This window comes from Juglans microcarpa x Juglans regia, chromosome 6D (genome assembly GCF_004785595.1).
Source record: "Juglans microcarpa x Juglans regia isolate MS1-56 chromosome 6D, Jm3101_v1.0, whole genome shotgun sequence".
Lineage (NCBI taxonomy): Eukaryota > Viridiplantae > Streptophyta > Magnoliopsida > Fagales > Juglandaceae > Juglans > Juglans microcarpa x Juglans regia.
Window position 1 is genome coordinate 34,398,903 of NC_054604.1, and position 27,651 is coordinate 34,426,553.

At 34.6% G+C, this 27,651-nt stretch overlaps 3 protein-coding genes across 3 annotated transcripts; 1 reads left to right on the plus strand and 2 right to left on the minus strand.

The window, feature by feature from the left end:
• The first annotated feature begins 10,669 nt into the window (after window positions 1-10,669).
• LOC121235814 (glutamate receptor 2.8-like) lies at window positions 10,670-14,971 on the plus strand. Its single transcript, XM_041132238.1, has 5 exons — window positions 10,670-11,119; window positions 11,971-13,217; window positions 13,348-13,663; window positions 13,794-14,191; window positions 14,296-14,971. The coding sequence occupies exons 1-5, from the start codon at window positions 10,852-10,854 to the stop codon at window positions 14,674-14,676; spliced, it is 2,610 nt and encodes an 869-aa protein (XP_040988172.1). The 5' UTR covers window positions 10,670-10,851; the 3' UTR covers window positions 14,677-14,971.
• A 105-nt stretch (window positions 14,972-15,076) lies between these two features.
• On the minus strand, window positions 15,077-17,980 carry LOC121235815 (basic leucine zipper 61-like). Its single transcript, XM_041132239.1, has 4 exons — window positions 16,917-17,980; window positions 16,676-16,766; window positions 16,430-16,556; window positions 15,077-15,857 (listed from the first exon to the last, which is right to left on the minus strand). The coding sequence occupies exons 1-4, from the start codon at window positions 17,504-17,506 to the stop codon at window positions 15,694-15,696; spliced, it is 972 nt and encodes a 323-aa protein (XP_040988173.1). The 5' UTR covers window positions 17,507-17,980; the 3' UTR covers window positions 15,077-15,693.
• Window positions 17,981-21,702: 3,722 nt separating this feature from the next.
• On the minus strand, window positions 21,703-26,116 carry LOC121235976 (homogentisate 1,2-dioxygenase-like). The gene is made up of 9 exons (XM_041132438.1): window positions 25,866-26,116; window positions 25,203-25,433; window positions 24,272-24,351; window positions 23,762-23,929; window positions 23,453-23,628; window positions 23,216-23,285; window positions 22,950-23,104; window positions 22,373-22,456; window positions 21,703-22,236 (listed from the first exon to the last, which is right to left on the minus strand). Exons 1-9 carry the CDS (start codon window positions 26,075-26,077, stop codon window positions 22,045-22,047), a joined length of 1,368 nt encoding a protein of 455 aa, XP_040988372.1. The 5' UTR covers window positions 26,078-26,116; the 3' UTR covers window positions 21,703-22,044.
• Between the last annotated feature and the right edge of the window lie 1,535 nt (window positions 26,117-27,651).

Consider the following 27,651-nt stretch of genomic DNA (forward strand, 5'->3'; position numbering starts at 1 on the left):
TAGAGGCCTCTCAAAAATGACCTCTACATTGTTATTTATCGTGTCGTCTCCTAGTGGAATCGACTCCGCCATAGCAGAGCGTTTCCCATGTGGTTTCCTCCTCGTTGACAATATGGACACGTGTTGCTGCCATTTTGGTTGGTGTCTCAATAGACACCAATAATGTTCCATGTTATATGTGGCCTTCTCAGTCTCTCTATACATGATTTTAGCTCTTTCAATCTAAATATGCAAATGTAATAAGAATGTGAGAATAGATTTTCAGAAAGAAAATTTAGAATGAAATTTAGTTAGAAACTCATACCTTATCCTGCTCTGTCGCACCACTTGGATGCAAAGATTCTACTTGAGCCACAGCAGCACAAAATTTATTTGTGCATTTTTGGATCACCGATCATCGATTGGTCAATGACCCCCCTAAACGATTTGCCATGATAGGTTTTTTATGCTCATTGTAATAATTGGTAATTCTCTCCCACATTTGAGAGTATTTTTGATCCGTCTCCCGTATAGCATCCATGCTAATATTGAGCCAAGCTGACACGAGGAGATTATCCTCCTCTACGGTGAAAGACACACCTCATTGTGTTTTCTTACTAGGTGGCCTTTTTTCACCTTCCAATTGTGTTGCTTGGAGTCAAATATTCTCATGGCTACTCATCAGGGTACTGGATATACCTTGTTCACCACTTTGCAATACAGTGGTAAAGAAGGGATCTTCATCAAATGTGGTATCCATCCTTAATTCAAGTATAATGTCCAAAAATCAGGACTAGACTCAAAAGCAGTGCTACTGAAACAGCAGCCACAATTTCAAGTGAAATTAAGACCATCCTCAATAGAAGCAACGAGCAGTAGCCACATACAAATATGCAACATCAAATGTGATAACTCAACAGTAAAGCATGCATATAGGACACGCAGTAACTTGGAATGGGTATTAGATATGCAAAGATTGTCTCTCTTATAACTACAATAAGCATTGCAAAACTCCTAACAGGGTCCAGTTTCTATATCTTAAAAGGACAATACTACTTGGTCGTGCATGCCTAGTAATGTACATATATATGTTACATATATGCATGATCATATATATATATATATATATATATATATATACACATACATACTTAGTTTGGGAGGAGGACATATATCATGAGTCTATTGCATGCATGCATGGTAAAAAGTGATAATCCATAAAACATAAAACAACCAAAGAACGTAAACAGTAGTCTTCTGCATTGGTCTTCCAGATCAATTCTAAAAGAAAAAGGTTAACCTTAAAGGCTTCTATAGCTAAACTTTCATTTCTATATCAGAAAGAAGCTTAGCATATCTACATATTCTCACATATTTTCAGATGCATACATGCTTGTAAGCGCCTTTACTCGCATCATGTTTACAAAGGTGATTAAATGGCGAGAAGAAAATAGAAAAGAAAGGAAACTGGAGTCTGGACAATTGGTGGTTAAAGTTTAGATGAAAGTGTAAAAAAAAAAAGTAGGTTGCTGAAAGTCCATTATTAAACTCATGCAGAACAATATTTTCTGGTCTACAAAAAATGACAAACCGTGATACACAAGCCCTACAGGAACCACCATTATGCAGTTTGAATGCAATCCTGGTCCATTAAATCTGTAGATGTCTGTTTTACTTCCTTTATTGGTAACAAAAAGAGGTTATTAAGTGGGTCGTCGGAAATGAGATGGGATTATAAGACAAAAGGTCTTTGCAGTTTGCAGATAGAGAGAGAGAAGCTGAAAAAGTGCCACACACAGTTGCTTTTTGAGGATAAGTTTTCTGTGAAAATAAGAAATATATTATACACTGCGTACAGACAACTTTTCTAGGGGAATTTTTTTATTATTTGTCTGCTAACATGAACTGATCCTGAAGGTCTATTAAAGCATTTTTCCATATAATCAAAGCAACATATTTATGTATTTAATTGATCTAAGTACATGCATGCCTTCTTCTTTATTTTTTTCCTTGAAACTTGGGGATTTGAGTACCTATGTGCTGAATAAAGAGACTCTAAACAGATAAATTTTGCTATCTTCCCTCTATGCTGAATAAATCTGTATGAGTACTATTCCGTATGTGCTGAATAAATTTTACAGATAAACTCGAGGCATGGTGGGTTTGTCAATAAATCTGTATGAGTACCATTCTAACCTGGTATGCTTATGTTCTTGAATTTTTTATATTGAATAACAAGATGGGTTCTAGCATGAAGAGAGCAGTAATTAGCCATTCTTCCTATTCCCCTGGAAACGCAGAAGAGGAAGTGCAGCACGGCCAAATCACACCATCATGAAAGACAAGCGAGACCGAAGAAACTACCCGAGACCAACAAAATCAAACCCAAACAATAAAATCAAGAGTAGAATCACAGTTAGAGCTTCGAATCAAACCCAAACAACATCAACAAAATCAACAAAATTAAACCCAAACAATAAAAATTAAGAGTAAAATCAAGGTTAGGGTTTCGAATCTTACCGTGTGCTTGTCGTGGTGGAGAAAAGCTGCCGCTGTGCCGTGCTGCAGAGTGCCGTCGCGAAAGATAATGGTTTTGCGGGATAGAATGGTTGTGGGAGAAGAGAAATGGGGAAGATGAGAAAAAGGGAAGAAGAGAAAAAAAAAAACTAGAAGAAAAGAAAGAAGGAAGAGACGCAGGAGAGGGAAGAAGAGAAGAAGAGAAAAAAAAATAGAAGAAGAAAACGGAGGAAGAGATGCAAGAGAGAAATAGGGAAGAAGAGAAGGAAGAAACGCGTGAGAGGAAGAATGAAGAAGAAAGAGAAAGGAAGCGCGGGAAAGAAAGCCGAAAATAATAAACTATACATTTGGAGGTGGAACAGTACTTTTCATATTTAAAGAAAAAGATGAATTTACTGTAGATAATATTTAGGATGAAAAGTCTTTAGCTAATTTAATGTGGACCAACTATTGATAAAGTTATTTAAATTTAAAAATGAAATATTATTTGAAGAAGTCAATATGGATGCTCTTACTTGCTTTAGATTAGATGAGATGAGATGAGATGAGATTAAAGTTAAAAAGTTGAATAAAATATTGTTATAATATATTTTTTAATATTATTTTTGTTTTGAGATTTGAAAAAGTTGAATTGTTTATTTTATTTTGTATAGAAATTTGAAAAAATTGTAATGATGAAGTGAGATGAGATGAAATGAGATAAGATGTTTCCTGAAAATAAACGATATCTAAAAAGATAAAAGGAAGTAATTGGAGTGGTCCCATGCGATGAGAGGGGAAGTGGTGGTGGTCTCCACTCTTTTCGGTGGATCTCTCCTTTTATTTTAATCTAAAAAATAAAATAAATAATAAAAAAAAACAGCTAATTGCACTGCAGTTTTCATAGCCGGTTGTACGGGAAAGAACAGATTAGCTGCTGACAGTCTTCACGTGCAGACAATGCCCCCTCCCCGGACTTTCCGGGGGGTCAAAACATGTTCAAACCACCCACAGATCCAACTGGGCACTACTCCTTCGTCCCTCCTAAATAAGGCAACTACGTACCTACCCCCAACTTTGAAGGTTAGATTGTTTGTTTTCCTGACAAAATGATATGAATAAAATTAAAAATTGTATAAAATATTAATAATATTCTTTTTAATTTTTTTAAATTAAAAAAATTAAAAATTTTAATATAATTTTTTTAATTCATCTCAATTTATCATTACAATTTTTTCAAATTTTAATATAAAATATAATAAATAATTCAACTTTTTAAATCTCAAAATAATAATAATATTAAAAAATAATATTCTAACAATATTTTATCATCTCAACTCAACTCACTTCAATATCTAAACATAATCTTATCATTTTTTTTACTGTTAATTTTTATCACTATGAGTTTTTTATTTTATTTTTTATTTAATAATTAAATAAATATTTTTTAATAATATTATAAATTTTCTTATTTTTTAAAATATATTTAAATGTATTAAAAAATACATGAAAAAAATAAAAAAAAAACATTGATCCCAAAATCACTAGCGGGAGGCCAGCGGAAGCTCCAATGGGAGTAGCACCGCTCAACTAATAATAGCGTATACCCTTTGACCGCCCTCTATTTTCAAAGGACTTTGTCATCCATCTGTTTATATCATATGTCCCATCTATTTTATTTTATTTTTTATTAAATTAATTACATTCTTTTATTTATCGTTTATATATTACATACTTTTCTAGACAAAAAATAATAATAATTCAAAATAATCATGACATAATATCCCTGAATTCAAGATACTTAACTATGTCTCTTTTATTTTTTTAAACAAAAAGTTGAAGAAGTAATAAACCTTAAAAAAATAGAAATAATATATAATATGATAGATTTTTTTCAATTTACTATTTATTTGAATATTCAACATAAAATTAACATTACTATAAGGTTTTGTTTATTTTTTAAATTTATCTCAACTCATTATTATAATTTTTTCAAATTTTAATATAGAATATAATAAATAATTCAATTTTTTTAAATCTCAAAATAATAATAATATTAAAAAATAATATTTTAATAATATTTTATCATCTCAACTCAATTCAATACGTCTAAAAATAAGATCAAATAATATTATATAATTTTTATACCAAAATAATTCGGAGAAACAATAAGAAAATCTTCACGTACGAAAGAAATATCCACACAAAAAGACAAGGAAGAGTGTGAGCATGAGGCGAATGCATGATTAAATTAACTAAAATCGTCAATGGTCTAAAGATTCTTTAACCAAATTAAACAACATGCAGCGCAAAAAGTGATGATCATCAATTAGTACACGTGATAAATACTGGATTTAAATAACAATAAATTCAAAAATTCAAAGAAGGGAAGGGGATTCAGCTCGAGTAAAACTCAAAATTTGGATCGGGACTTTATATTAAATTTGATTTAAATTAATAAAATAAGAAAATGAGCACGGAAATAGATCAAATTGATGGCTACGCCAATAATATTATACAAAATACTTAAATACAAATTGAAATAATTTACTGGAATTACAAAGGTAGTTAGAAATTATTATATTACTTATTTAATTATATTATTGTCTTGATTTTAACGGAATCTTTCGAAGAATAGGATTTCGAAAAATCCAATACGAATCTCTTGATGTATCATTAAAAAAAGAATAATATTAGTATGTCTTCTCATTTTGTTATTCATTTGGATCGTTTATATTTTTAATTACTTATTAAAAAAGTGATTATTAGTATTTTGATTTTTTTAAAATTTTTAAAAATGTAAACAAAACATGAAAAACATAAATAAAAAGATGAATTTTATCTAGACGGCATGACCAGCTATCACTTCTTAGCGACAACCTAGCATCACTCTTAAGTAAATTCCAAAAGTACTAGCTAGCTAGAGTACCAACAAATTAAGTAAATCGTTTGTTAATTAATTCTTGTATAATCATGCAAATCAATGGTAAAATAAACAAATAATTAACCATTAATATAATTATTATAGTAAGTGGGCCAATTAAAAGTGTTACTATTATAATTAATATCCTAATTAGTGGTCCAATATTAAGTAGTATATCTCAAGATTTGCGCTTTAATTTGTTGGTTGGTGGCAAGTCGGCAACGTTATGTAACGTCCCCACCTTTATTAAAAGTAAGGTTTTTTTTTTTTCCAATATTTTTTAATTTTAAACGCAAAGTAAATAATGGTTCTTTACTATAAATCTCTTGAGATTTGAGATTTAAAATTTATTAATATTTGAGTGAGTTTTTAATACATTAAATGCTCAATAAAATATTTAATGATGTACTTTGTATGTTGATCTCCTTTTCAATCTGATCGTAGAATTTGAATAGAAACTATATAAAATTTAAATCCAATCCCACAGTCTTAACAACCAAGTTGGTCCCTTTTTAATTTTTTTTTCGAGAGTTATTTTCAAGAGTAGTGCGGCAAGTATATATACTTATAATAAAATCTCTTGAAATTTGAAACAATTTATTAATATTTGAGTGAATTTTTCATACATTAAATATATTAAATATTTAAACTGTCAGTATTATTCATAAATAATCTTAGAATTCTAATCATATCTCTTAAAGCTATAAAATCCCTACATATATACCATGATGTCCTGTCAATGATCCTCAACATGCCCTGCAGCCATGCGAAGAATATGGTCCACATCTTTGTTTGGAGGTGTCGACTTCGATGGTTGATTGGCATCGAAATGTCAGCCTCATCTCATCGAGCTAGCTAGATCAAATGAAGTAGAGGTTGGTTTGGTGCGTTGAAAAGTGGTTAGCATGATAGCTAGCTGGCCAGGGGGGCTGGGGGGACTAACAATTTTTTAAGTGGGGACACACTTAATATATGAAAGTCATTAAGTTCTGTTATTCATTGGAATAAAGAAATATATAGAGTGAAAGTTACGTGAAAACGATTTGGCAGCCGGCAGTTATCATCAATGTTTTGAATACCATACCGAACGTCATATTGATCAAAGTATTAAAACGAAATATTTCAATATCGATACTATTTCGAGATAATATTTCAGAATAACGTTTTGGAATAGTCGATATATGAATAAATTATATATATAAATATATATAAAAATTACATTCTAAAATAATAGTCTATATATAAATAAATTATATATAAATACATATATATATAAATTATAAATAGTCTAGTCTAAATTAGAGGTTAAAAAATAAGCTTGTGGTTTGAAAAAATGAAAAAAAAAAAAAAAAACACAGTCCGAAATATCGGCCGGTACCGTCCGAAATATAGGCCGGTACAGGCCGAAATTCAGGCCGATACCGGCCGGTATTTTAACCGGTACGGAACAGATATAGTATCTATACCGGTCGGACGGCCGAAACGAAAAATTTTGACCGTACCTGTTGGTACGGTACGAAATTTAAAACACTGATTATCATATCAAAAGACAATGCACTTTTAATTTTAGACTTCATACGAGATTAGATCTTTTTTTTTCAATAGAATGAGATGTGTTAACATAAAAATTAAAAATTAAAAATTAAATAAAATGATATTAGAATCTATTTTTTAATATTATTTTTATTTTAAAATTTAAAAAAATTAAATTTTTTATTTTATTTTATGTAAAAAATTTTAAAAAATTATAATGATTAGATGAGATAAATTGATATGAATTATAAAAATAAATAATATCTAAATAATTTAGTTTACATGATTGATTGATTGAGAAAAAAATTAAATTAAAAAAAAAATTCTATTTAGAAGTTCCATTATTTTGCACACTCCTCACACCTTCCACATCATGCGTTTGGATTGTCAAATTTTATCCTTATTTAAAGAGAATAACTTATGGCTGGTCGGTTTGCTATCTTCCAAATAACAACCCTACAACGATTGAGTGCGAAGTAGGCCTTCCATATCAGCTCTCATGTGTCCATAGGATAAAGAAACAAAAAGCCTTCACCCTCAGTAACCTTTCCCCTCTCCTCCCTCTCCAGAAACCTCGAGAACCCCCCTTCTCCATAGCATTGTTCTAGTCTAAAATTTAGCTAGAATTTTATCTTTTAGTTATAATATTAATTTTTAATTAAATGAGTCTATATTAGATAAATTATTTTAAAGTTAAAATAATAATATAATATTATTTTTTTAAAATTATTTTTTATAAATACAATTTATATATTTTCTAAATATTCATACTTTGTAGAAATAATGTATCTACTCTATTAATATTCGGAATCAGTAAAATAAATAAAAAAATTTACTAGTACATGCCATGCATGTTTTACTATTGAAAGAGAGAGGGAAGTGATGAAATAATAAAATATTACTTTTTATTGTAAATAGTAGCTAGTCATGTTTGAAGAGAATTTAAGATTTACTGTAACTCAAGTCTTAACGTTTGAACTATTGACTAGTTCAATGTAGAAGATTTTTCTCATATCTAGCTAAAATTTAGACTTATATTGATATTTGACTAGTTCATTGTCTATGCTCTTACACGGAAACAAAGACCCCATTTCCAGGACCAGAACCTCGAACCACCCCCCTCTCCCCTCTCACTCTCTCCTAGGACCATTTGAGCCAGGTTCTTTCCCCTTCACAGCCCACAACTACCACGAAAAATAGGTGAAAGAGACTCATAATTTGAGCCCAGCAATCATTAGAAAGCATTTTTATTTTATAAATTAACGAACTCTTTGATGACAAAGATTTGTTGAAAAATAAGAAGAAACCACATACAATTGGGAATGATTAGAATTTAGAAGTGGTGCCTGCATGTTACAATAACCACTCTGTTGGGCAAATATCAAATTCCTTAGTAGAGAGATAAAGCCCATCAATCTCTATTGCCAATTTCAGAAAGGCCTAAGCTTCACAAAATCAAAAGCATGATTAAATGGATGCAAAAGTTTCCATCGTTTTGGGCGAGAATACCAACGGGAATGGCAAACTTTGCATCAAGATGAATATTTCCAAGGCTGAGTCGGACCTAGTTGTTTGATTATGAACATGAACACAAACACCCTTTTGCAGCTGCAAAATGTTTCCCTTGCATCAAGGCTGACTCTTTTGATCATGAACGAGTAGAAGAACAAGCTTCTGCACTTGCAAAAGAATCCCCTCGCGTCTGCAACATTTGCAATAAGGTCTTTGGTTCTGGTAAAGCCCTCAGTGGTCAAATAGCAGAGAGAGAGAGAGGGTAGAAAGAGGGGAGAAAGTGAGAGAGCTGGGATTATATGGGATTAGCTTTAGCCGGTTGTATTTTAAGATCTGGAGTAGCGGATTTTTATTAGAGGCTGTTAAAGCCTTAGTAGTGGACGGACCGTTCAAAATCGTTTCTCTTGTTTAAAACTCCTCATTTCTTTCTCCAGAGGCTCGAAAAACTTCTTTAGAGGCAAAGTTCTCTTCACGTATGGGAGGGAAGTTCTCTTCTCCTTCAGCCCTTCAACGGAAAACATCCTCAGGCAATCACATGTTGCAGAAAGGATCTACGGAAAGGCTCATTCCAGCAGAAATGGATCTTCGTCAGCGTAATGGGGATATGAACAAAATGGGTATGTTCTTCAAAGGAGGTTTGGAAAGATGGGTCTAGATCTGGATCTGACCTGCCTGCTTGCCTTAACATTGAACAGGTTTGGACCCATGTACTCAGATTCACACAGTTCATGTTTCTTTCTTTTGGTTGGTTTGCAGTGAAAAAACAGAGACAAAGAGTGGAATAGAAAGAATGAAGAAAAGGCCTGATTTTGAAGTAGAGAGAGAGAGAGAGAGAGAGAGAGAGAGAGAGAGAGAGAGGGTAAACTTGCTAAATTGCTAATGCTCCTAACGGGCAGCCATAATTGGATAGACACAAGCAATTTTTCGAAATCAATATACAGAACATCATCATGATTAAACATCATCATGATTAAGAGTAGTTTAGATTTAGAAATGATTTGTGAATAGTAAAATAAAAGTTAAATTAGTTATTATATTTTATGTAAAAATTTAGAAAAATTATAATGATGAGATTAGATGAGTTGATGTGAGTTTTAAATGCATACAAAACTGTACATTTGGATAATGAGATTAGTGGATACTAAGATGAAAACATGTATTTTTTAAAACTTCTCACAATTTAATTCACAAATATTAAATACAAAACACTTTAATTTTCAATTTTAAAATTTTAACTTTTCAACTTTTATAAAATTCAAAACAAAATATAAAAATCAATACAAAATTTTCAAACTTAAAAAAAAAAAAAAAATTAACTTTTAATATTTTTATTCAATTTTTTTTTCTCTTATTTTTCAAAACCTAATAAAAAAAAATTTAACTCAAAATATTAATTTAGATTCAAGATTCTAGCTAGCTGCATATATATCAAACATTATTAAATATATTTCAAGTCAAGCAACGTCATGCATGCATGCATGCGGAATATATATGGTCCAAGGTCTACGCGTCATTCAATAGCTTAACGGTCTTGATCAACAATATCGATTTGTATGCACCGCGTTCTAAACAAGTACAAGACTTGTACAGTATTATTATACATTGATGGTCTTGATAACGTCTATTATACTCTATTGAATCTGTCAACCGTTAGCCCCTGATGACTAACATGAAAGTCTTCCACCTAAAACAAAAAACTTCATGTACGTACGAGCTAGCTAGCTGCATGCAATGCTGGATATATAATATATTATTATATGTGGCCTCTCCTACCACCTCGGATATTTCGACAAAATTTACAAAAGTCAAATGTTCTAGTCCTTTTCAAGGCCCGACTGACTGCATGTGACAATCTTCTTCTTGTAAAATCTGCACAATTAAAGCAGCTTGAGTCATATATAGTTATGGTTGTGAATTGTCAAGGACTCCGGTCCTAGCTAGCTAGTACTGTTCAACATTCCTATTTTCTTTGCGAAAGACTCAACCAACCCAACTTATAAGACTATTCTTAGATATTATTGCAGTACTGTGTATCAAATTATCAATACTCTTCCTATATATTATTGCACTGTGATGATCAAAAGGTCCCATATATAGCTATAGATACAATATTATATAGCACATGATATATAGCATATTCCTTTTCTCTTACTTTGGATGATATTGACGTGTCAAATTTTGTGTGGCTAGTTGATGTAGCAATTCAAACATTCTTTGATCAGTTCTGGTGTTTAATTTACAAAATTGGGTTCAAACCTTGAGAACCTTCCCGGTGCATCTCTCGGATTCAATTCCAAAGACTAACTAGAAAGAGACCAGTTCAACCTGAGAAACGCCTATGCATACATGCGTATAAATAGAATGATCACCATTTCTGGCAAATAAAGTAAGTTTTGAATCAAATCGACATGTTTTCCTTCACTTTCTTGGCCTTTGTTTTCTTACTTGCACAAGAGGCAACAGCAGATCATGTTGGAATGACCACCACAGTAGGGACAGACCACCACGTCAGGGGCAGCATAGGGGCGATAGTAGATGACAGCAATCGAGCTGGGAAAGAACAGAAAGTGGCTATGGAAATGGCGATTAAGGATTTTAATGACAGGACAAATCAAAGTTTCGATCTTCACATGAAAATTTGTCGAGGGGAACAACCTATTCAGGAAGCTCTTGCAGGTTTGTAGACATCGCATTTGATGAAAGATCTCTCTAGTTAGTTTAACGATCGATGCATATGATGGTGTCTTTTCCACAATTACTGCCAAGATTACTGAGATGAACTGTCCAACAATATTTCACTCTTTATCTTCACAATCAAGTAAGCTAGAATTTTAGTGTAAAAAAAAAAAAAAAAATTTTGTATATGATTTTGAGTCTTTTTGCTAAACTTAATCAAAATAAGAATATATATCTTCTGCAACCCATACATGAACGTCATTAATTACTTGTATGAAAACATTAAGTACATGCCCTTTATTATACGATCAAGTCATCCCAAGGTTGGGTGGCCCTGTCTTTCTGTATACTACCGGCCTGCATGACATCGTGCTACCATACTTAGGTGAAGACTTCGGATAAGATAATGTCGTAACAAAAAGTGTTTTGCATAGTAAAATCTGGTAGCTTAATACCAGTGCAAAAGAGATAAAATCAATGGTATTCTAAAGCCGGCCGGGACTTTAGATAATTAGCAAGCTAGTTTAAAGTGAAGAGGGCAGAAATAACTATGAGAATGAAAGCAAAAATAGGTATGGAAAACAAAACAAAATCATAAATTAAATGATCCTACTATGTACTTATAACGTGGGCACTTCTGGTAGTGCAACTACATTTAAAAGGAAACAATTCCATAAATTTAATTTGTCATTTCATAACGGATTTCATGGTAGTGCTGCATATATAACTGAACATGATCACTGTTCAGAGTTCTAGCATCAAGCTAGAGGATTTCACGTTGCTATTGCAAAACAAGAAGTGGTGATATTGTGCTAGTATTTTTCTGATAACAATATTGTGGTAATTTGCAGCTTGGGATCTTATCAATAAACAAGAAGTCCAAGCTATAATCTCACCAGGGACGTGGGAAGGAGCTTCTCTTGTTGCAGAGATTGGTAACCAAGCTAAAATCCCAGTCCTTTCTATTGCTGACTCGACTCCACTCTGGGCATTAAAGCGGTGGCCCTTTCTGCTCCAAGCTTCCCCAAACCAGAATGCACAAATGAAAGCCATTGCTGCTATTGTTCAGTCCTGGGAATGGCATCAGATCACTGTAATTTATGAAGACATCGACTCTTTTCGCAGTGGAGTCATGCCTCATCTTTCTGAGGCCCTGCAAGAAGTAGGAGCAGAAATAAGCAATCTTTTAGCCCTCTCATCATTTTCTTCTCCTTCACTGTCTAAAGAACTTGAAAGGCTTAAAGGTGAACAATGCAGAGTTTTTGTGGTTCATTTGTCCTTGCCATTGGCTGTGCAACTTTTTGAGAGGGCTAAAGAAATGAACATGATGGAGATAGATTATGTCTGGATCACAACCGATCCCCTTACAAGCCTTGTCCATTCTCTCAATGCCTCCACCATTTCTTCCATGCGAGGAACTTTAGGAATCAAGAGCTACTTCCCCCAAGAAAATCCCAATTTTCAAGACTTCTATAATAGATTTCGTAGAAAGTATAGCTTGGAAAATCCAGCAGAGGAGGACAATCATGAACCTGGGACTTTTGCAGTGCAGGCCTATGATGCTGTGTGGACAGTGTGCCTAGCAATGAGAGAAAGCAGCAAGGGTGGCAAACAATTATTAGATAAAATGATGCTAAGTGAATTCAACGGCTTGAGTGGAAAGGTTCGGTTTCTTGACAGGAGAGTAGCTCCTGCACATAGATTTCAGGTCATCAATGTGATTGGGAAGAGTTATAATGAACTTGGGTTCTGGTCAGATAGATTGGGTTTCTCAGTGACCATTGATGAAAAAAGTCAGTACAATCCTTCAATGAGAGGCTTGGGGCAGGTGTTTTGGCCTGGTGGACCTTTGATCACTCCAAGAGGATGGACTCCCCCAACAGATGCCAAACCACTGATAATTGGTGTACCCACAAAATCGAGTTTCAAAAAATATGTGAATGTAATCCGCTGTAACTCAACAAACACTACTCATTTTGATGGATTTGCAATCGATCTGTTCAAAGCAACCGTTGAAAGGCTGCCATTCTACTTGCCATACAATTTCACTTCCTATAATGGAACATATGATAACATAGTGAAGCAGGTTCATTTAAAGGTGAGGAATTTTCTACTCTTTCTAATTCAAGAAATGATTGAGAACATCTTAAATCCATTATTCTGCCATTTCAACTTTTAGTTTTAATTTTAGAGTTGTGATGATTTTTTTTATTCTTCCATGGGAGTAGAAATTTGATGCAGTAATTGGTGATATAGCCATAGTGTCCAAGCGATATCAACATGCAGAATTTACAATACCCTACACAGAATCAGGATTGGTGATGATAGTTCGCGCTCGCCCCCAAAGCAGCAGTGATAGAGCATGGCTATTCATGAAGCCCTTCACAAAAGCCATGTGGGTCCTAATAGGAGCCATAACTGTCTACAATGGCTTTGTCATCTGGTTGATAGAGCGAAAGCATTGCCCTGAATTCAAAGGTTCCGGATTGAATCAAATGGGCACCTTGCTTTCTTTAGCCTTCACTACTCTCTTCTCCTTACATGGTAACAGGGAAACTTTCTTTATCTTAATATCATTTTACCTTAGATGCTAAAGCTTATACCTATCTGAAATCAATCTGAAAAACTTTGAGTATATGGCTAATATCACTTCATTTCATCTGATTGAGCACAGGGGGAAAACTGCACAGCAATCTGTCGCGGATGGCAATGTTGGTGTGGCTGTTTGTGGCACTTGTCCTCACTCAAACTTTCACTGCTAACCTCACCACAATACTCACATTGCAGCGGCTTGAACCCACAGTAAGGGACGTTGAGTCGCTGCGGAAAGCCAATGCAGTGGTTGGAAACTGCAGGGGATCTTTTGTGGCAAGTTATTTGGAGGAGGCCTTAGAAATCCGCCACCGAAACATTAAGAGTTATGACTCTCCTGAAGAATATGCTCAGGCACTTAGAAGCCAGGAAATTGCAGCTGCCTTTCTTGAAGTTCCTTATGCCAAATTATTTCTGGCAAAATATTGCAAGGAGTTTACAACAGCTGGGCCGACTTTTAAAGTTGGAGGATTCGGATATGTACGTCTTCAAGTCTCTTTTTCCTTTCCTACAAATCAATGCAGCTTAACTTAACTGTGAGTTATTTAGATTAATGATCAGATTTTTCATTGATGGTGCCTCAGGTATTTCCAAAGGGTTCTCCACTGCTTCCTGAGGTAAATAAAGCACTACTGAACGTATTTGAGAGTGGTAAATTACTTGATTTAGAGACCAGCATGATTATATCCCAGAGATGTGTGGACATGGAAATGATTGATGACATTTCAAGTCTTAGCCCTAGTAGCTTTTGGGTTCTATTCCTTTTAACGGCAGGTACATCGACAGCTGCTCTTGTGGTCTATGTTGTTGCTCACAAATTGTTTGGACATAGAACCATCTGGACACTCGTGTTGGCTGTAATGAGACATTGGTGGCATCTGAGGAAGTCATTCCCTCGAAGAGTCAGCATCACTGAAAGATCTGGAAATTTCTCAAACACATATAATTCTAGGACCCAGGTGTAAAATTTTTTAAGGCAATGGTATGGGAGAAAGAATTTTGCTATAAATCTTCCCAAGGCTTCCCATTTACAGAAGTAGAAACACTAGCGCCATTTGCACAGCAAGACTAGTTCAGTCCTATTGCAGGCTTAAATACTGTTGTTTTGCAGCTGCTATATAGAACTGTAGGTAAGGAGTCTGGAGGAAGCAACTAGCACTTCAGGGCCTCAGGCAACACCAGAAAATTTAGTTTTGTTAGTAGTTCTTTTATTGCTTGCTCTTTGTAATTAGGTTCATATGTACATTTAATAATCTTGATATGGACCAAAGGCACATAAAAAAACAGAACATGCAACGAAAATGATCTGAAAGAGAGAAGTTGGGTATGATTTGGGCTTCAAAAAAGACCTGTTACAGAGACAGCTGGAAGCAACGAAACGGATCCATTGGGATTCTTTAGCTTAATCCCAAAATCTTTCTCAAAAGTCAATATATTTACATTCTTACAGGAAAAAAAAAACTAAAATAAATAAACAAAAGTCATAGCACATTATTAGGCCAAAGGGATAGAAAAGCACAGAAAAAGATACAACAATCAGGCATTAACAGCCCCTCAGCCCTGACATCTTTATTGTATCCCAATGCAACCCCACCAAACAAAAACACACCATCATTTGCCACCCTCCTCCTCCCTCCCCCCACCACCAAAATAAACAACTAAAAAGTTAGAGATGAGAAAAGAAAATTGTAATCACGAAAACAACAATAAACAAATAAATAAATAAATAACCCAACTCCAGTCTCCAAGTACCCCCAAATCCCCAAATAAATTGGAAAAGAAAAACAAGTTGTTTTCACCACCCAATCTAAGCAGTCAACGTGTCAACACCAGTCTGGCCTCTAAAATCCCACCCAAAAAAAAAGCTTGGTTGGAGGGGCCCCATGTCAGCCAACAAGTGGGAACACATCACGTGGTGAGCAGAATGCATGCACCCACCCGACCCCCAGCCTCTCACCCTGATGATCAGAAGCGAGCTGCTCCTAATTGGCCGTACATCCCAAGGTATCAGAACTTGGGGGCTGCTGTGCTTGTGATGCTGCTCCTGCTGCATTTTGATTGCCTGGGCTGCTCATCTTCTTTAGGTTCTGTTGGTGATAGATTTGCCTTAATCTCTCTATTTCCTTCTTTAATGCCTCTTGATGAGCTGATAATATTATACCATAACAAGAACAAAAGAAAAGCGGCCATGAGATCATCATGAAAAGCACCAAGATATAGATCTCTTCTTTCCAGAAGTTTGAAACCCAGATAATGCCCCTCCCTTCTCAACAAACATTAACACGCAAAGTGACCGAGGAAGTAGTAGTAGTGATGCATATTTAAGGGTAATATTTCCGGTAGGTATGTAGACTTAAACGGATTCCTGCACATAATCTAAATATTGGAGACCCGCAAGCAGTACGTGACATGATACAACCATAATAATATGATCATCAGTTCCAATAGCTAGCTCGTTACTCATATTACAGCTCATTAAATTTCATTACCCCATATTTTCTTTAATTAATTTCTAAATGGTTATTATAAGTAACATATATAATTAATTATCTGGTAATTTCAAGATAAATTAAGCACGCGGATCTTAATTAATTTACTCACCCTAAAATTAAGCATGAATCTCTTGTGTCATGCAGGATTGTGAACGAAACTATTTCTCGCATGTGTTAAAAAAGAAGAAGAAGAAGAAGATAATGAATTGAAGCGCTAATTAATTACCATCTTTGAAAATCTTATCTTGAGCCAAAGCAGCAATCCGTTGCTTGAGAGCGCTATTATCAACATTAAGTATCAACCTTTGGTGGTCCAAGAATGCAACCCTTGGTGACAATGCTGATACTTCCGTCTTCAGTAGTAGTTTGCATTACAAATAAATATTCATTTTTTACTAGAAGATCAGGTATTAAATTAGGAAAAATAAAGAAATAAATTTTTATCAATGGCAAGTAAATTATTCATGAGTACCTGTAATGTTGTCACGCTCCGTTCAAGCTCCGAAATATACTGTAGTTTCCTCACTCTTGACCTCTGCGCTGATTGCCGATTTGCCAAGATTCTAGCATGCACCCGCCCATGAAATAATTCAGTTTTCAATCTTCTTTTACAGATCCGATATGATCAGTACCTCATGCAGTTATGTTAACTAATAATAATGAAGAACGTTTCTGTGTTTTCTAATGCGTAGGTTAATTATAGATATGGTTACCTTTTGACCCTCTTAGGATCGAAGACGGAGTCTCCGGTGGGGATGGCGGAGGTTCGTGGCGCTTGTTGCTCGGGTTTGCATGAGCTTTCTACCTCGCCCGGTTCACTTTTGAGTTGTTGGTCCAGCGGCATTATTGCCTTATTCTCTTCGTCAATGCTGTTGTGGTCGGACGGCGTGGAGGCGTTGGAGGAAGATACAGTGGGCGGCAGCGGGACGGAGATGTCGTCGGAGAACATTGACATGAGCTGCTCGTCGTCCAAGCGGTCGAAGCCGCTGGCGCCATGCATCAGCGAGGTGCCGTTGGTAGGATTGATATTCCGGCATTCCTCGATGAATGGCGCCTCGAGGAAGGCTATGGAGTCGCTCATGGAGCGGCGGTGGGCACCGCGCCGGGAGGATGAGAAGTCAAGGAACTCATCCACCCAAGAGGGTTGTTGTTGTTGGGCGGTGGCGGTGGCGGTGGCCATGGAAGTGGAAGTATTAATATTGCTGGTGGGAACGAAATTTGCGGTGGAAATGGGCATTCTTTGGTGAGAAGAAGAATGCCAATTTTGAGCCATGGTTGGTATCTTGGGCGGTAATTGTGCCATATAAAGTATAAACACCAAACAAAGTAATAAAACAGATAGCGAAGTATATGTGCAATTATTTTGAGAGGGAGAGAGATAGAGATTCAAGACGAACCAAAACAACAAAAACAGACAGCGAAAAAAGTGTGCTATATATGATAGGGGAAATTGACTTAATTAGAGCAACAAGCTAACCCCAGCAAAACACAAAACCATAACCTTTATCGAAATCTTGGAATCCGGAGAACACTTGGAGACATTGAAGGTGTTGAGAACCAGAACATAGCATGGGCAACAACGACAACATGTTCATTGACAAATCAAAGCAAGCAGCATTTGTTGCTGATACACATCTCTGATCTCTTTTATCATGAATTGTGGTGACTTTTCTAAGGACCATAGGCCTTCGGAGGGGTCACATGGGAGGGATTAGAGACAGCTAGCAACAGCTGGTAGGGGGGGGTGGGGGTGGCAATGAGGGGGTGAAAGGAATTAGAGGGCTTGGGGGGGGACTCAAAAGGGTTCGACAGGGAAGTCGTCAGAATAAGTTTAATAGATGGCGGAATTAGCCACCACGTGCCGATGTGACACCTCTGCTTGGCATCCATCACCTTAATTCTATATATATTAATTGATCTCATCACCAAGAACATATATATATATATATATTGGTATACATGTAAGATTTCCCTCCATATTATATGCGTATCTCACATTGATGTTGGTTGTGTACAAGTGATCAAAGATGTTCCTCATGATCATGGCCCGCTTTTCTTGTTACCAAAGAATATATAGTGCAAATTATCAAACGATCTGATTGATGATGTCTGATGATAATCAGGATTTAGATTTTGGGAATTGGTGGGTACCCATTATTTTAGTGCTTATAAGGTTATGGATTAATGTGCTCGTTTTCTTCAAGGAAGGAAATTAGAAAGGGATCAATTGTGTCATGATCATGAGTTGGATTGGTCTAAAGATGATGATGATCTAAAGGTCAATTCTCTGTGCAAGCGTATATATATTAAAAGAATACATATATGGGAGAAAATCCTTTAGGGAGGATAAAATATAAATATATTGGATAGTGGAATATAGTGGGATCAAGATGTAGCAGGATTTAGGGAGGATATCGATGAGCTGTGAAAACAAAACAAAGGTTGGGTTTGTAAGAATCCTCCCATGTGATCAGCTCTTTGTAAGGTCTAGCCTTTGCTTTGTCGCTCACATGGGAGGGTTTGTGACCCTATTCTCTCTCTCTCTCTGTATATATGCATGTTTCTTGATAACTTCGATCCATCATCTCGTGTCGGAATTTATTAATGAAAGTACTTGGAAGACACCGATAATGATTAGTGGAAAAGGTTAGAATGCATGTTATGTACCTCCCTTGTTTAATATACAATGATCAACAGCTTGTCTATATCTTTGTTATTATTTTCTGAATATATTAAGGCTACGATTGGTTTCTGAACTTAGTTGAGTTCAGTCTAAATTTAAGTTGAGTCTAATATTTAAATATCCAATTCTCAAATTATTAAACTCATTCCAACTCAAAATCTTCTTACATATGAGACTCACAACCTTTTTTAATTTTTCATAAAAAAATATTAAATTCATCTTAACATCCAAACACACTTTAAACTCAGTTTAGATGGGTCCCACATAACTCCCTCTACTATATTCAAGTTATTACTATTAATAAAGAACTCAACTCAACATCGAAACTCAACCTAAATCAAATTTGAAATTGGTCAATGCCAAAAAAAAAAAAAAAAAATGTCATAAGTTTTAACATGAGTGGTGATGATCTTCATGCAACTAATTCCATGCATGTTCCGATTTGTAATTATTTATAACCGGCCACCACCCAACCAATAAAAGCACCTTTTATCTTAAAAAACATATAATTTATGGATATATACTAATATATGCTGATGATTAATTATTTGATCGTCACAAATAAATGCTACTTAAATGTGTTGCATGTGCATGCCATCGGTAGCTAGCTCACAGATCACCAATTAATAACCCAAATATATATATTCCTACTATATATATATATATATATACAATATATGTACTGCCTCAATAAAAGTTTCAAATCACATGACTTATATTTGAAAAAGACTAGTCAATGATATAATTGGAGCCTCATTAAAATTTTATAAATATCAAAAACTTCTTATTTATAAATAATATGGTATCTCATATACGACATATACCCTTATTCTTATCACAATATATAACAATATTTTTTCGATCCCAAAAACAAAAACTCTGAAGTTACAGGAGAGGGAAGGGAGGGGCAAATTTAGGACTGTTGTGAACTGAACACAAAAGAAGCATTATTGCACGTGGAAGCAGCAAAGCAGAACCCAGTACCCTACTACATGTGTACTCTTTGTGTGTGTTGTTGTTGTTGTTTTTTTTTTTTTTAATTATTTCAATCAGTAAATAATAAAAGGTCCAGAAAGAGGACGCGCAAACACATTAATAAAGAAGCGATGGTGGGTGGTGACCACATTTTGCACAGTCCCCTCCATTTGCACCAACTAGACTTAGATAGAGATGTCTTTCTCTCTTCTTCTTTTTTCTGACTAAATATATATATATATATATATATAGCTTTTTTGATCGTATATTATCTTAGTTTCTCACAGTTTCTTGCAGTACTTTCGATGCCAGCATGCATGCCCTCAGTGGTTCATGTTTTTAGGACCCCAAATGCAGGGCACATAATAATCAAGTTTCGCATGCATATCTGGTTCCCTAGCTAGCTCACCCCTGCCGGATGTTAGCTTAACTATATCATCATCAACATTATATTCAGATTGAAAATTCCCACATCTGATCTAATTTTCCTCTTTTGTTCTTTTTCTCTTATTATATGAAAAAATATATATTAAGCACAATATATATATATAATTGATACGGTCACAAAGTTGAAATCTCACGTACAAAAGTAAACTCATAAATTGACATGATTTCATATGATATGTTAGATCTACTTTATAAAAGACTTGTTGTGTCTTTCGCTTATTGAGGTTTTGGCCACTTAAGCGACCCCATTTCATAAATATACTTAACTTATAATTACTTAATTCATCTGGTTTTAAGTTATATATAATTGCTGGTATCAAATAGAAATTATTATGAGTCCAATCCTATAAATAGAAAATAAATTAAGAAAAAAAAAAAGAGCAAAGGAAGAAAGTAGATTGAGTCTTCAATTAAAATTGAACTTGGACGGCTACTGAGTTTCGTCAGCAATTATGATCCGCCCATGCATGATCTGTTGTTGATATATATATATATATATATGGTTCCTCCTATTTTGTTCTGCCAATGCAATTTTATTTTTGCATGATATTTATATATATATCTGCACTCAGTAGATGAATTCGAGTACTTGGATGATTTTTGGGAATTATTAAAATACATGATGCAGCTAGCTAGATAGCTAGCCTTAAAATTATATTGCAAGTCAACACTAATAATTATCTCAACTTTTGGTAGCATTCATTAATTCTAAAAATACAGGAAATATTTGTACGCGCATGCTGTATATATATTTTTGGGAATTTTTGTACTGAATCTACACCAATTAGAAGCGTGAATAATAATATAATATTCCATACTTTCCAACTCAAAATTAATTATCAACAAGATATAACATGATGCTTTTAACAGCTTGGAGATCAGTAGTAGTACTAGTGAATTAGGTCACAAGAATGTGCAGGTTAGGTATCTAAACGTGGTAAACAACACTAGTCAATAGTCGTGTGTTTGCAAGTGGAATCCAAACCTCACGTGGAGTAGGCCAAATTGTGTTCGTGGGTTATGATGGGTCTTCGACCAACTTTTAATCCTCAAAGTTGCGAGTCTCGATTGGGATGAACTTTTTTCGTTCGTACTGATAAAAATGGTGCAGATATCAGCCGGCTTTCTCACAATTTTGATGCCCGGGGGGGCCCAAGTAATTATACGATGTCGTTTTCTTTTGTAAAGTTTTATCTATTGAGTGGGTACAGATCGATCAAATGCATGCATGCATGCATGCATACATACATATATAATATATGTATGTATGATGTACCTTAATTATGATCATGTTCCCATCTTGGAATTACGAAGAAAAAAAACTTAGGAAAGTCCTTGAATTCCCTAACTTTTGCGGATCCAAATAGAGTATAAATAGCTTAAGAAAACAAATATTTAATAATTAAATGTTATGACAGTCGTATTTATAAACAGCAAATGTACATAGTTTGCACAATCATGAGTTTATTATACAAAGACACGACAAGCAGCACCATAAGACAGACAGACATGCACTCAATCCTCTCACACTTCCTATTATTATTATTATTATTATTATTTTAATTGCGTTGTATATTAATTATATATATATATATGTACATGCTGGATGGAAATATATATATATATATATATATATATATATATATTTGCCTTTAGCTTGATAGTGTAATATCGACCACGAAAGGAAGGGTGCAATTTAAATGTCACCATGTCCATTCCGTATGTTTATGGCTTTATCATGATTTGTGTCTCGATCCAGGTTTAAAATGGGATCTCAGTCCAAGCCAACACTGGTAATAGTCAGGATCCATGAAGGGTGAGTCGAGAGCCCATGGGCAGATGCGGGGGATGAGACTGGATTCGAACATAAAAGCCATGGTATCAGCAATTCTATACGGCCCTGCCTCATTTCCGCGTGCAATGGTTCCCTGTGCAACAAAGAGATGGATCATGTGAGGTTAGAACTTCCTTGACCCTTGAAGAGGCCTGCTGGCTCAAGAGTTGAGCCACAAAGTTTGAATTCCTCCACTGTCAGCTTCACTCGAGGTTTTAAAAGAGGAATACCTCATATGACTTGGTATCAGGGCCATGGGGACTCATGCAGCTATGAAGGCTTGCACCACCTGGGATGAAACCATCAGCTTTTGCCTGAGAACAAAATTACGTAAATAGTTATTATCTGCCATACCAAAGAACAAAGCTGAATTTATGTTTCCACTTACTCAAACATGTCGATCTTCCCATCTATTACCCTGGCATATCTCAACATGAGCATGATCCTAAAATTTGGTGGTTTTTCAAGAACATCTATATGCATTCACAGCCCTAGTATAATGATGCTATTCATTTTAAATTTCAATGGCATTTGGAAAAGAAGCTTTACGTTTTTTTCATAAGCAAGCCAATCTGATTCAGCGTGTAGAGAGGTGCAACCTAAATTACAGTGGAAGTTTACAATAGGAAACACCCAACTAGAGAAAATAAGAAAAAGAACACAATTCCATGTAATCTAGGCAGCTGGTCTCTTTCTCCATTCATATGAAGGTTTTTCTTTTCTTTTACATTTGCTAATCTCACTCAAAGCTCAATACCAACACGTACGAATATGCAGAGATGAGCAGTTAAAAGTCAAATTTATTACCTCATAGCCACCGCGAATGAGGCCCATGAATTCACTCATGCAATTGCGATGGAAATATGGAGGCCGGAATGTATGCTCAGCAACCACCCATCGGGGAGGGAAAATGACAAAATCGAGGAGCGCCACACCAGGTTTTTCAGTAGGCACTGTCAATACTGCATTATAGTTGCAAAATACTGCACTGTCAAGATTATTAAACACATGATATAATTGGATGGGAAAAAAAAAAGAAAAAAAAGAAATCAAGGTTTCCCCATAAAGAATACCTGTGTTTATCGATGGATCACCATGATCAATTAAAACGGTATTGTAAGGGCAGAACTTACCTAGATCGTACTGCAAGTAAATAGCATTTTACTTCAAATCAGGTCCACACATAATCATACTAGGAAGTGATTTTTCAGTCTATGTCTTATCAACAGCTAAACACAGTAAAGAAAAGCTGTAGGTTCTCGTTGTTTCCTATGTGCAGAAAGGATTAATTCTTTAGCAGTAACACCCACCTTGTATGGAAAATAGTTACCATGCCAAGCAACTACATTGAATGGAGAGAAATCCTGTCTTGCAGTAAACAGTTCACCGCCAAACTTTTGTACAATGGTATAGCCTGGACAGGAACTGTCTTCAAACCAGGCCACAGGAACAAGAAAATCCCTTGGAGCAGCAAGACCATTAGCACCTACATGTAATCAAAATAAGACCTCCACATAATGAAAATGTTCAAAAAAGTAATTTATGTAATATAATCTGTATATAATCAGAGTTACAAAGATTTCCACACAAAGGCCACAGCTAAACAGGAGATTGAGTACCTATGAGTCCAAGATCAGGAAGTTGAAAATGGTTACCAAAAACCTCAGCAACATAACCACGTGATGGGCCATCAGGTAGATTAACAGCAAAACGAAATCCTTGAGGTAAAACAGCAATTTCACCAGGGGAAACTTGCAATCTCCCACATTCAGTAGTGATCCATAGCCCTACACAGTCAGCATGGTGTATTCAATTCTAAGGCAAGAAGGCGTGATGGTTACGTGATTCATGTAAAAAAACAAACAAAAAGCTCATCACTCATCCTCATCCAAAAATCAATAACTTGCCATGCAGCTCCTTAATTAAGGGAATTGTGTTTCACAGAAGGTCGTCTATAAATTTCATTCCTCCCTAGTCTTTAGTGAAAGATGGCCTTCTAACAGGGTAATGGAGAATATATATCCAAACAAAGAAAAATCCCATAGTCATAAGCCAAAGAAACAATTCCTTTAATGAAAAATGACATCAAGAATGGAAGCGCAGCTATCAAGATAGTGACAATCACTTACTTCCTTCTTGTGGAACTATTAAGAAGTCACCATCAGCATTGCAAAAGGCGCAGCTATCCATTGTTTTGTTGGCTGAGTACCTACAGATCGAATTCCCTCGTTATCAAGGTGAATATATAAACTGCAAAGTTTCAACAATAATTGCATCGAATCTGGTCATAAGGGAATGAAAGACAGTTCAGTTTCAGAATCCAGTTATCTCTTCCAACAATATTCTTCTGGAGAATCTTAAAAACGCATAGACGAACTGCATGTAAGCATTTCTTGCCACCAGGCATACAAGCAAAACGCATTAAAAAGGAAATGCTTTTGGTCTGCAACAGTTCAGTCAATACTAGTAAACAGACTAGTGGCACCTAAGAAGTATCTCACTTTGTTTAGCTTGTGACTCTGTGAGACCGATTCAAGCTTTAGGTGTAACATCACAACTAAACTGTACAGGTCCTTTACATTAAATCCATCAAAATACAGCTGTTTGATAGCTGGAAAATAAAAATAAAAATAAAAAAACCAAATTAAAATCAAAGAAAGCTTCGGCACATGGAAACCCGAAGTAAAATTTATGGTCATTCGACAATTATGGTTTCCCGGAAATAAAACAGAGCTCAAAGTAAATACTAGATCCTTTTCTCTTTTATTTCTTTTTCTTTTTACAAAACGAAAAAAATTCTTAATTCAGTTTCAAAACTTGGACTTTAGTTTAAGCTTGGTGCTCTTTACCATGTGTAGGTAAATTTAGCGGTTTTCAGAACATTAATGGGTGGATTAATGCCAACTGGAGAAGTGTCAATAATGCTAGATTTCTCCTAATTCTCATTCGACTATCAGAAAATAGAAGAGAATCAATTGTAGATAACATATCAAACAACTCAAAATTCTGAAACTGTGAATTGAATTGCAACTAATATACCGGCTATAGAATACCGATTACATGTGAATAGCAAATCCATGCCGTAGGAATGAGCTGCCAGCCCCGCATACAGTGTATAGCCCATCAATAAAATCTGTTGGTGAATGGGGAAGACCTGCAGGCTTCCATCGTAGTTGAGTCGGCGTGAGAGAACTGTTGGACTGGTTAAATTCACTCACGAGCTTCCCATGACCTGGTATGCGAGGTTTAAATGGCTCGTGGGTAACCGACGGTTTGATACGATATAGCCAACTGTCAAAGGGAAAAAGAAAAAAAAAAATTACATATTAAAAGCAGAACTATGAAAGATACATAGCACAACCTGAATCATAGAAGATAGAGCTACAAACACTAAAAAAAGAAACTGATCGAGAAAATTTTTGTAACACTATAACCTCAAGAAATAATGCAAGGCTGTACATAAATGCACCAATGCAAACGGCTGATTTCATGGAAGAATGAGTCCAAAAGAACATGGACAGAGTAAATGCGAAAAGGCACGAGTGGCAATGATTTTGACCGAGAACACTGCTTTCAACATCGAATAGTTAAGGAATCACGTAGTAATCCGCAATAATTATTTGACACCAGATTTTTGTTAGAGTTTTTTTACAAGTCCTCCGTAAAATTTAATCTTGAGTGATTAATATTCAAACAAAGGGAAGAAAGCCGCTAAATATGGACCTGCGCAGGTTGAGCTTGCGAGGGGAGGTGAAGGAGGTGCCAGATATCTGCTCGGCATAGAGGGCGTAGGGGCAGATGAGCGGGCTGTTTTGACCCTCAGGCAGAGCTCCGGGGATAGCCTCCGACGCCAAGTGGTTCCCAAACCCAGATTGGTAAGAAAGGTCTGGGGGGAAATCAGAGCCGTCGGTTTTGCTAACCGGTTTGCTCTCCATGTGTAGTCCTGCGCAGCACAATGAAGAGCAGAGGAGTTAGGTAGATGAAGATAGTAATACCGTTTACTTGAAAAAGCGAAAGAGGATGATGGTGATTACGTGGCAAGCTTGCCTGCTAAGGAATATATTTAATTATTTTGCTCAGCATGTGCATGAATAATAAATTAATATAATTCGTAACGAAATCCTGTCTGCCATGGATAACTCGAGAGGATTCCACCTTACCCTATGGCCAATGGAATGGCGTTTAAATTCGTTCTACTTTCTCAAAAATATATATTTTTAAAAATTGCCTAATATTATTAAATTATCATTTTATCTTTAAATTATTATTTAATTCATTTTCTCTTTTAAAAACAAGAAAAAGAATATTAGTTTCAAGAATAAATTAGTATTATAACAAAATGTGTGATCATTTGAGGAGGATGAGAAAGCGATGGTATAAAAATATATTTATTTGATGAGATTGGAAGTGATCAATTTTAAAAAGATTATGGTTGTTTTATTGAGCTTTAATAACTTCGATTGTTATCTAGTTCATTGCTTACTATTTGAGAATGTGGATATGATTTATTGGAGTCATTATCCAAATCCTATTGAGTAATTAGATAGTTTTGAAATGTTAAAATTATCTAATGTTATTATTGTTTAGGAAAGGGATGAAGGGGATCAAGAATCTCTCAAATTATTATTCAAATTTTAGTATCGGGTAATGGTGTAAAACTCACATTATATATAGAGTAATGTTAGACATAATCGTAAGGTGTGCGAGTCTCACAAACTCATTTAAACAAAATGGGAACCATACAAATATTTTTTTTTATGTAAATTTCAGATTTATCTACTTTTTTCAAATGGATCTCTTATATATATTTGTCTATCTCATTTAAAATTTTGTAAGTTAGATGATAAAAATTTAAAGATATGTTTTTAAGATCAATGTATCATCTCATTTATTGTAAAAAGAAATAGATGAGAGATATAGCTGGTTTGATAATAATATGATATGAGATGGTTTTAGATGAATTGAATAAAATATTGTTAAAATATTATTTTTTAATATTATTATTATTTTGAGATTTGAAAATTTGATTTGTTTATTATATTTTATATCAAAATTTAAAAAAATTGTAATTATGAGATGAGATACTCTGTTTCTGTATCCAAGCGAAACATGATTATTGCTCAAAGAAGTTGAAAGGTAATAACTAAGGCCTCGTTTGGATAGTCAATGGAATGAAATGAGATGAGAAATATGTAAATTGAGTAAAATAGTTTAAGTTAAAGTTTTTATTGGGTTTAAGAAAATGAGTGAGAAAAAAGTTAAATAAAAATATTATAAAATTAAAATATTGTTAAAATATAAATTTTTAAAATAATTTACGTTTTGATATTTAAAAATATTGAATTATTTTATATTTTATATTAAAAATTAAAAAAATTATAATGATTAGATAAAAAATATATAAAAAATAAATTAAAAATATTTATATTTTTAAATAACATTAAATTATTAAAATGAGATAAAATAAAATAAGTGCATATCCAAACAGGCTAGAGAGAGATCATAATGT

Coding starts and splice junctions, on each gene's coding strand:
- LOC121235814 (XM_041132238.1), top strand. CDS start 10,852: ATGTTTTCCTTCACTTTCTTGGCCTTTGTTTTCTTACTTGCACAAGAG. Junction 13,218..13,347: donor TGAAGCAGGTTCATTTAAAG/GTGAGGAATTTT, acceptor CCATGGGAGTAG/AAATTTGATGCAGTAATTGG. Junction 13,664..13,793: donor TACTCTCTTCTCCTTACATG/GTAACAGGGAAA, acceptor GATTGAGCACAG/GGGGAAAACTGCACAGCAAT.
- LOC121235815 (XM_041132239.1), bottom strand. CDS start 17,506: ATGGCACAATTACCGCCCAAGATACCAACCATGGCTCAAAATTGGCAT. Junction 16,767..16,916: donor GATCCTAAGAGGGTCAAAAG/GTAACCATATCT, acceptor GGTGCATGCTAG/AATCTTGGCAAATCGGCAAT. Junction 15,858..16,429: donor AGATAAGATTTTCAAAGATG/GTAATTAATTAG, acceptor TAATATTATCAG/CTCATCAAGAGGCATTAAAG.
- LOC121235976 (XM_041132438.1), bottom strand. CDS start 26,077: ATGGAGAGCAAACCGGTTAGCAAAACCGACGGCTCTGATTTCCCCCCA. Junction 25,434..25,865: donor CGCAAGCTCAACCTGCGCAG/GTCCATATTTAG, acceptor TCCCTTTGACAG/TTGGCTATATCGTATCAAAC. Junction 24,352..25,202: donor CATGGATTTGCTATTCACAT/GTAATCGGTATT, acceptor TTCGATCTGTAG/GTACTCAGCCAACAAAACAA.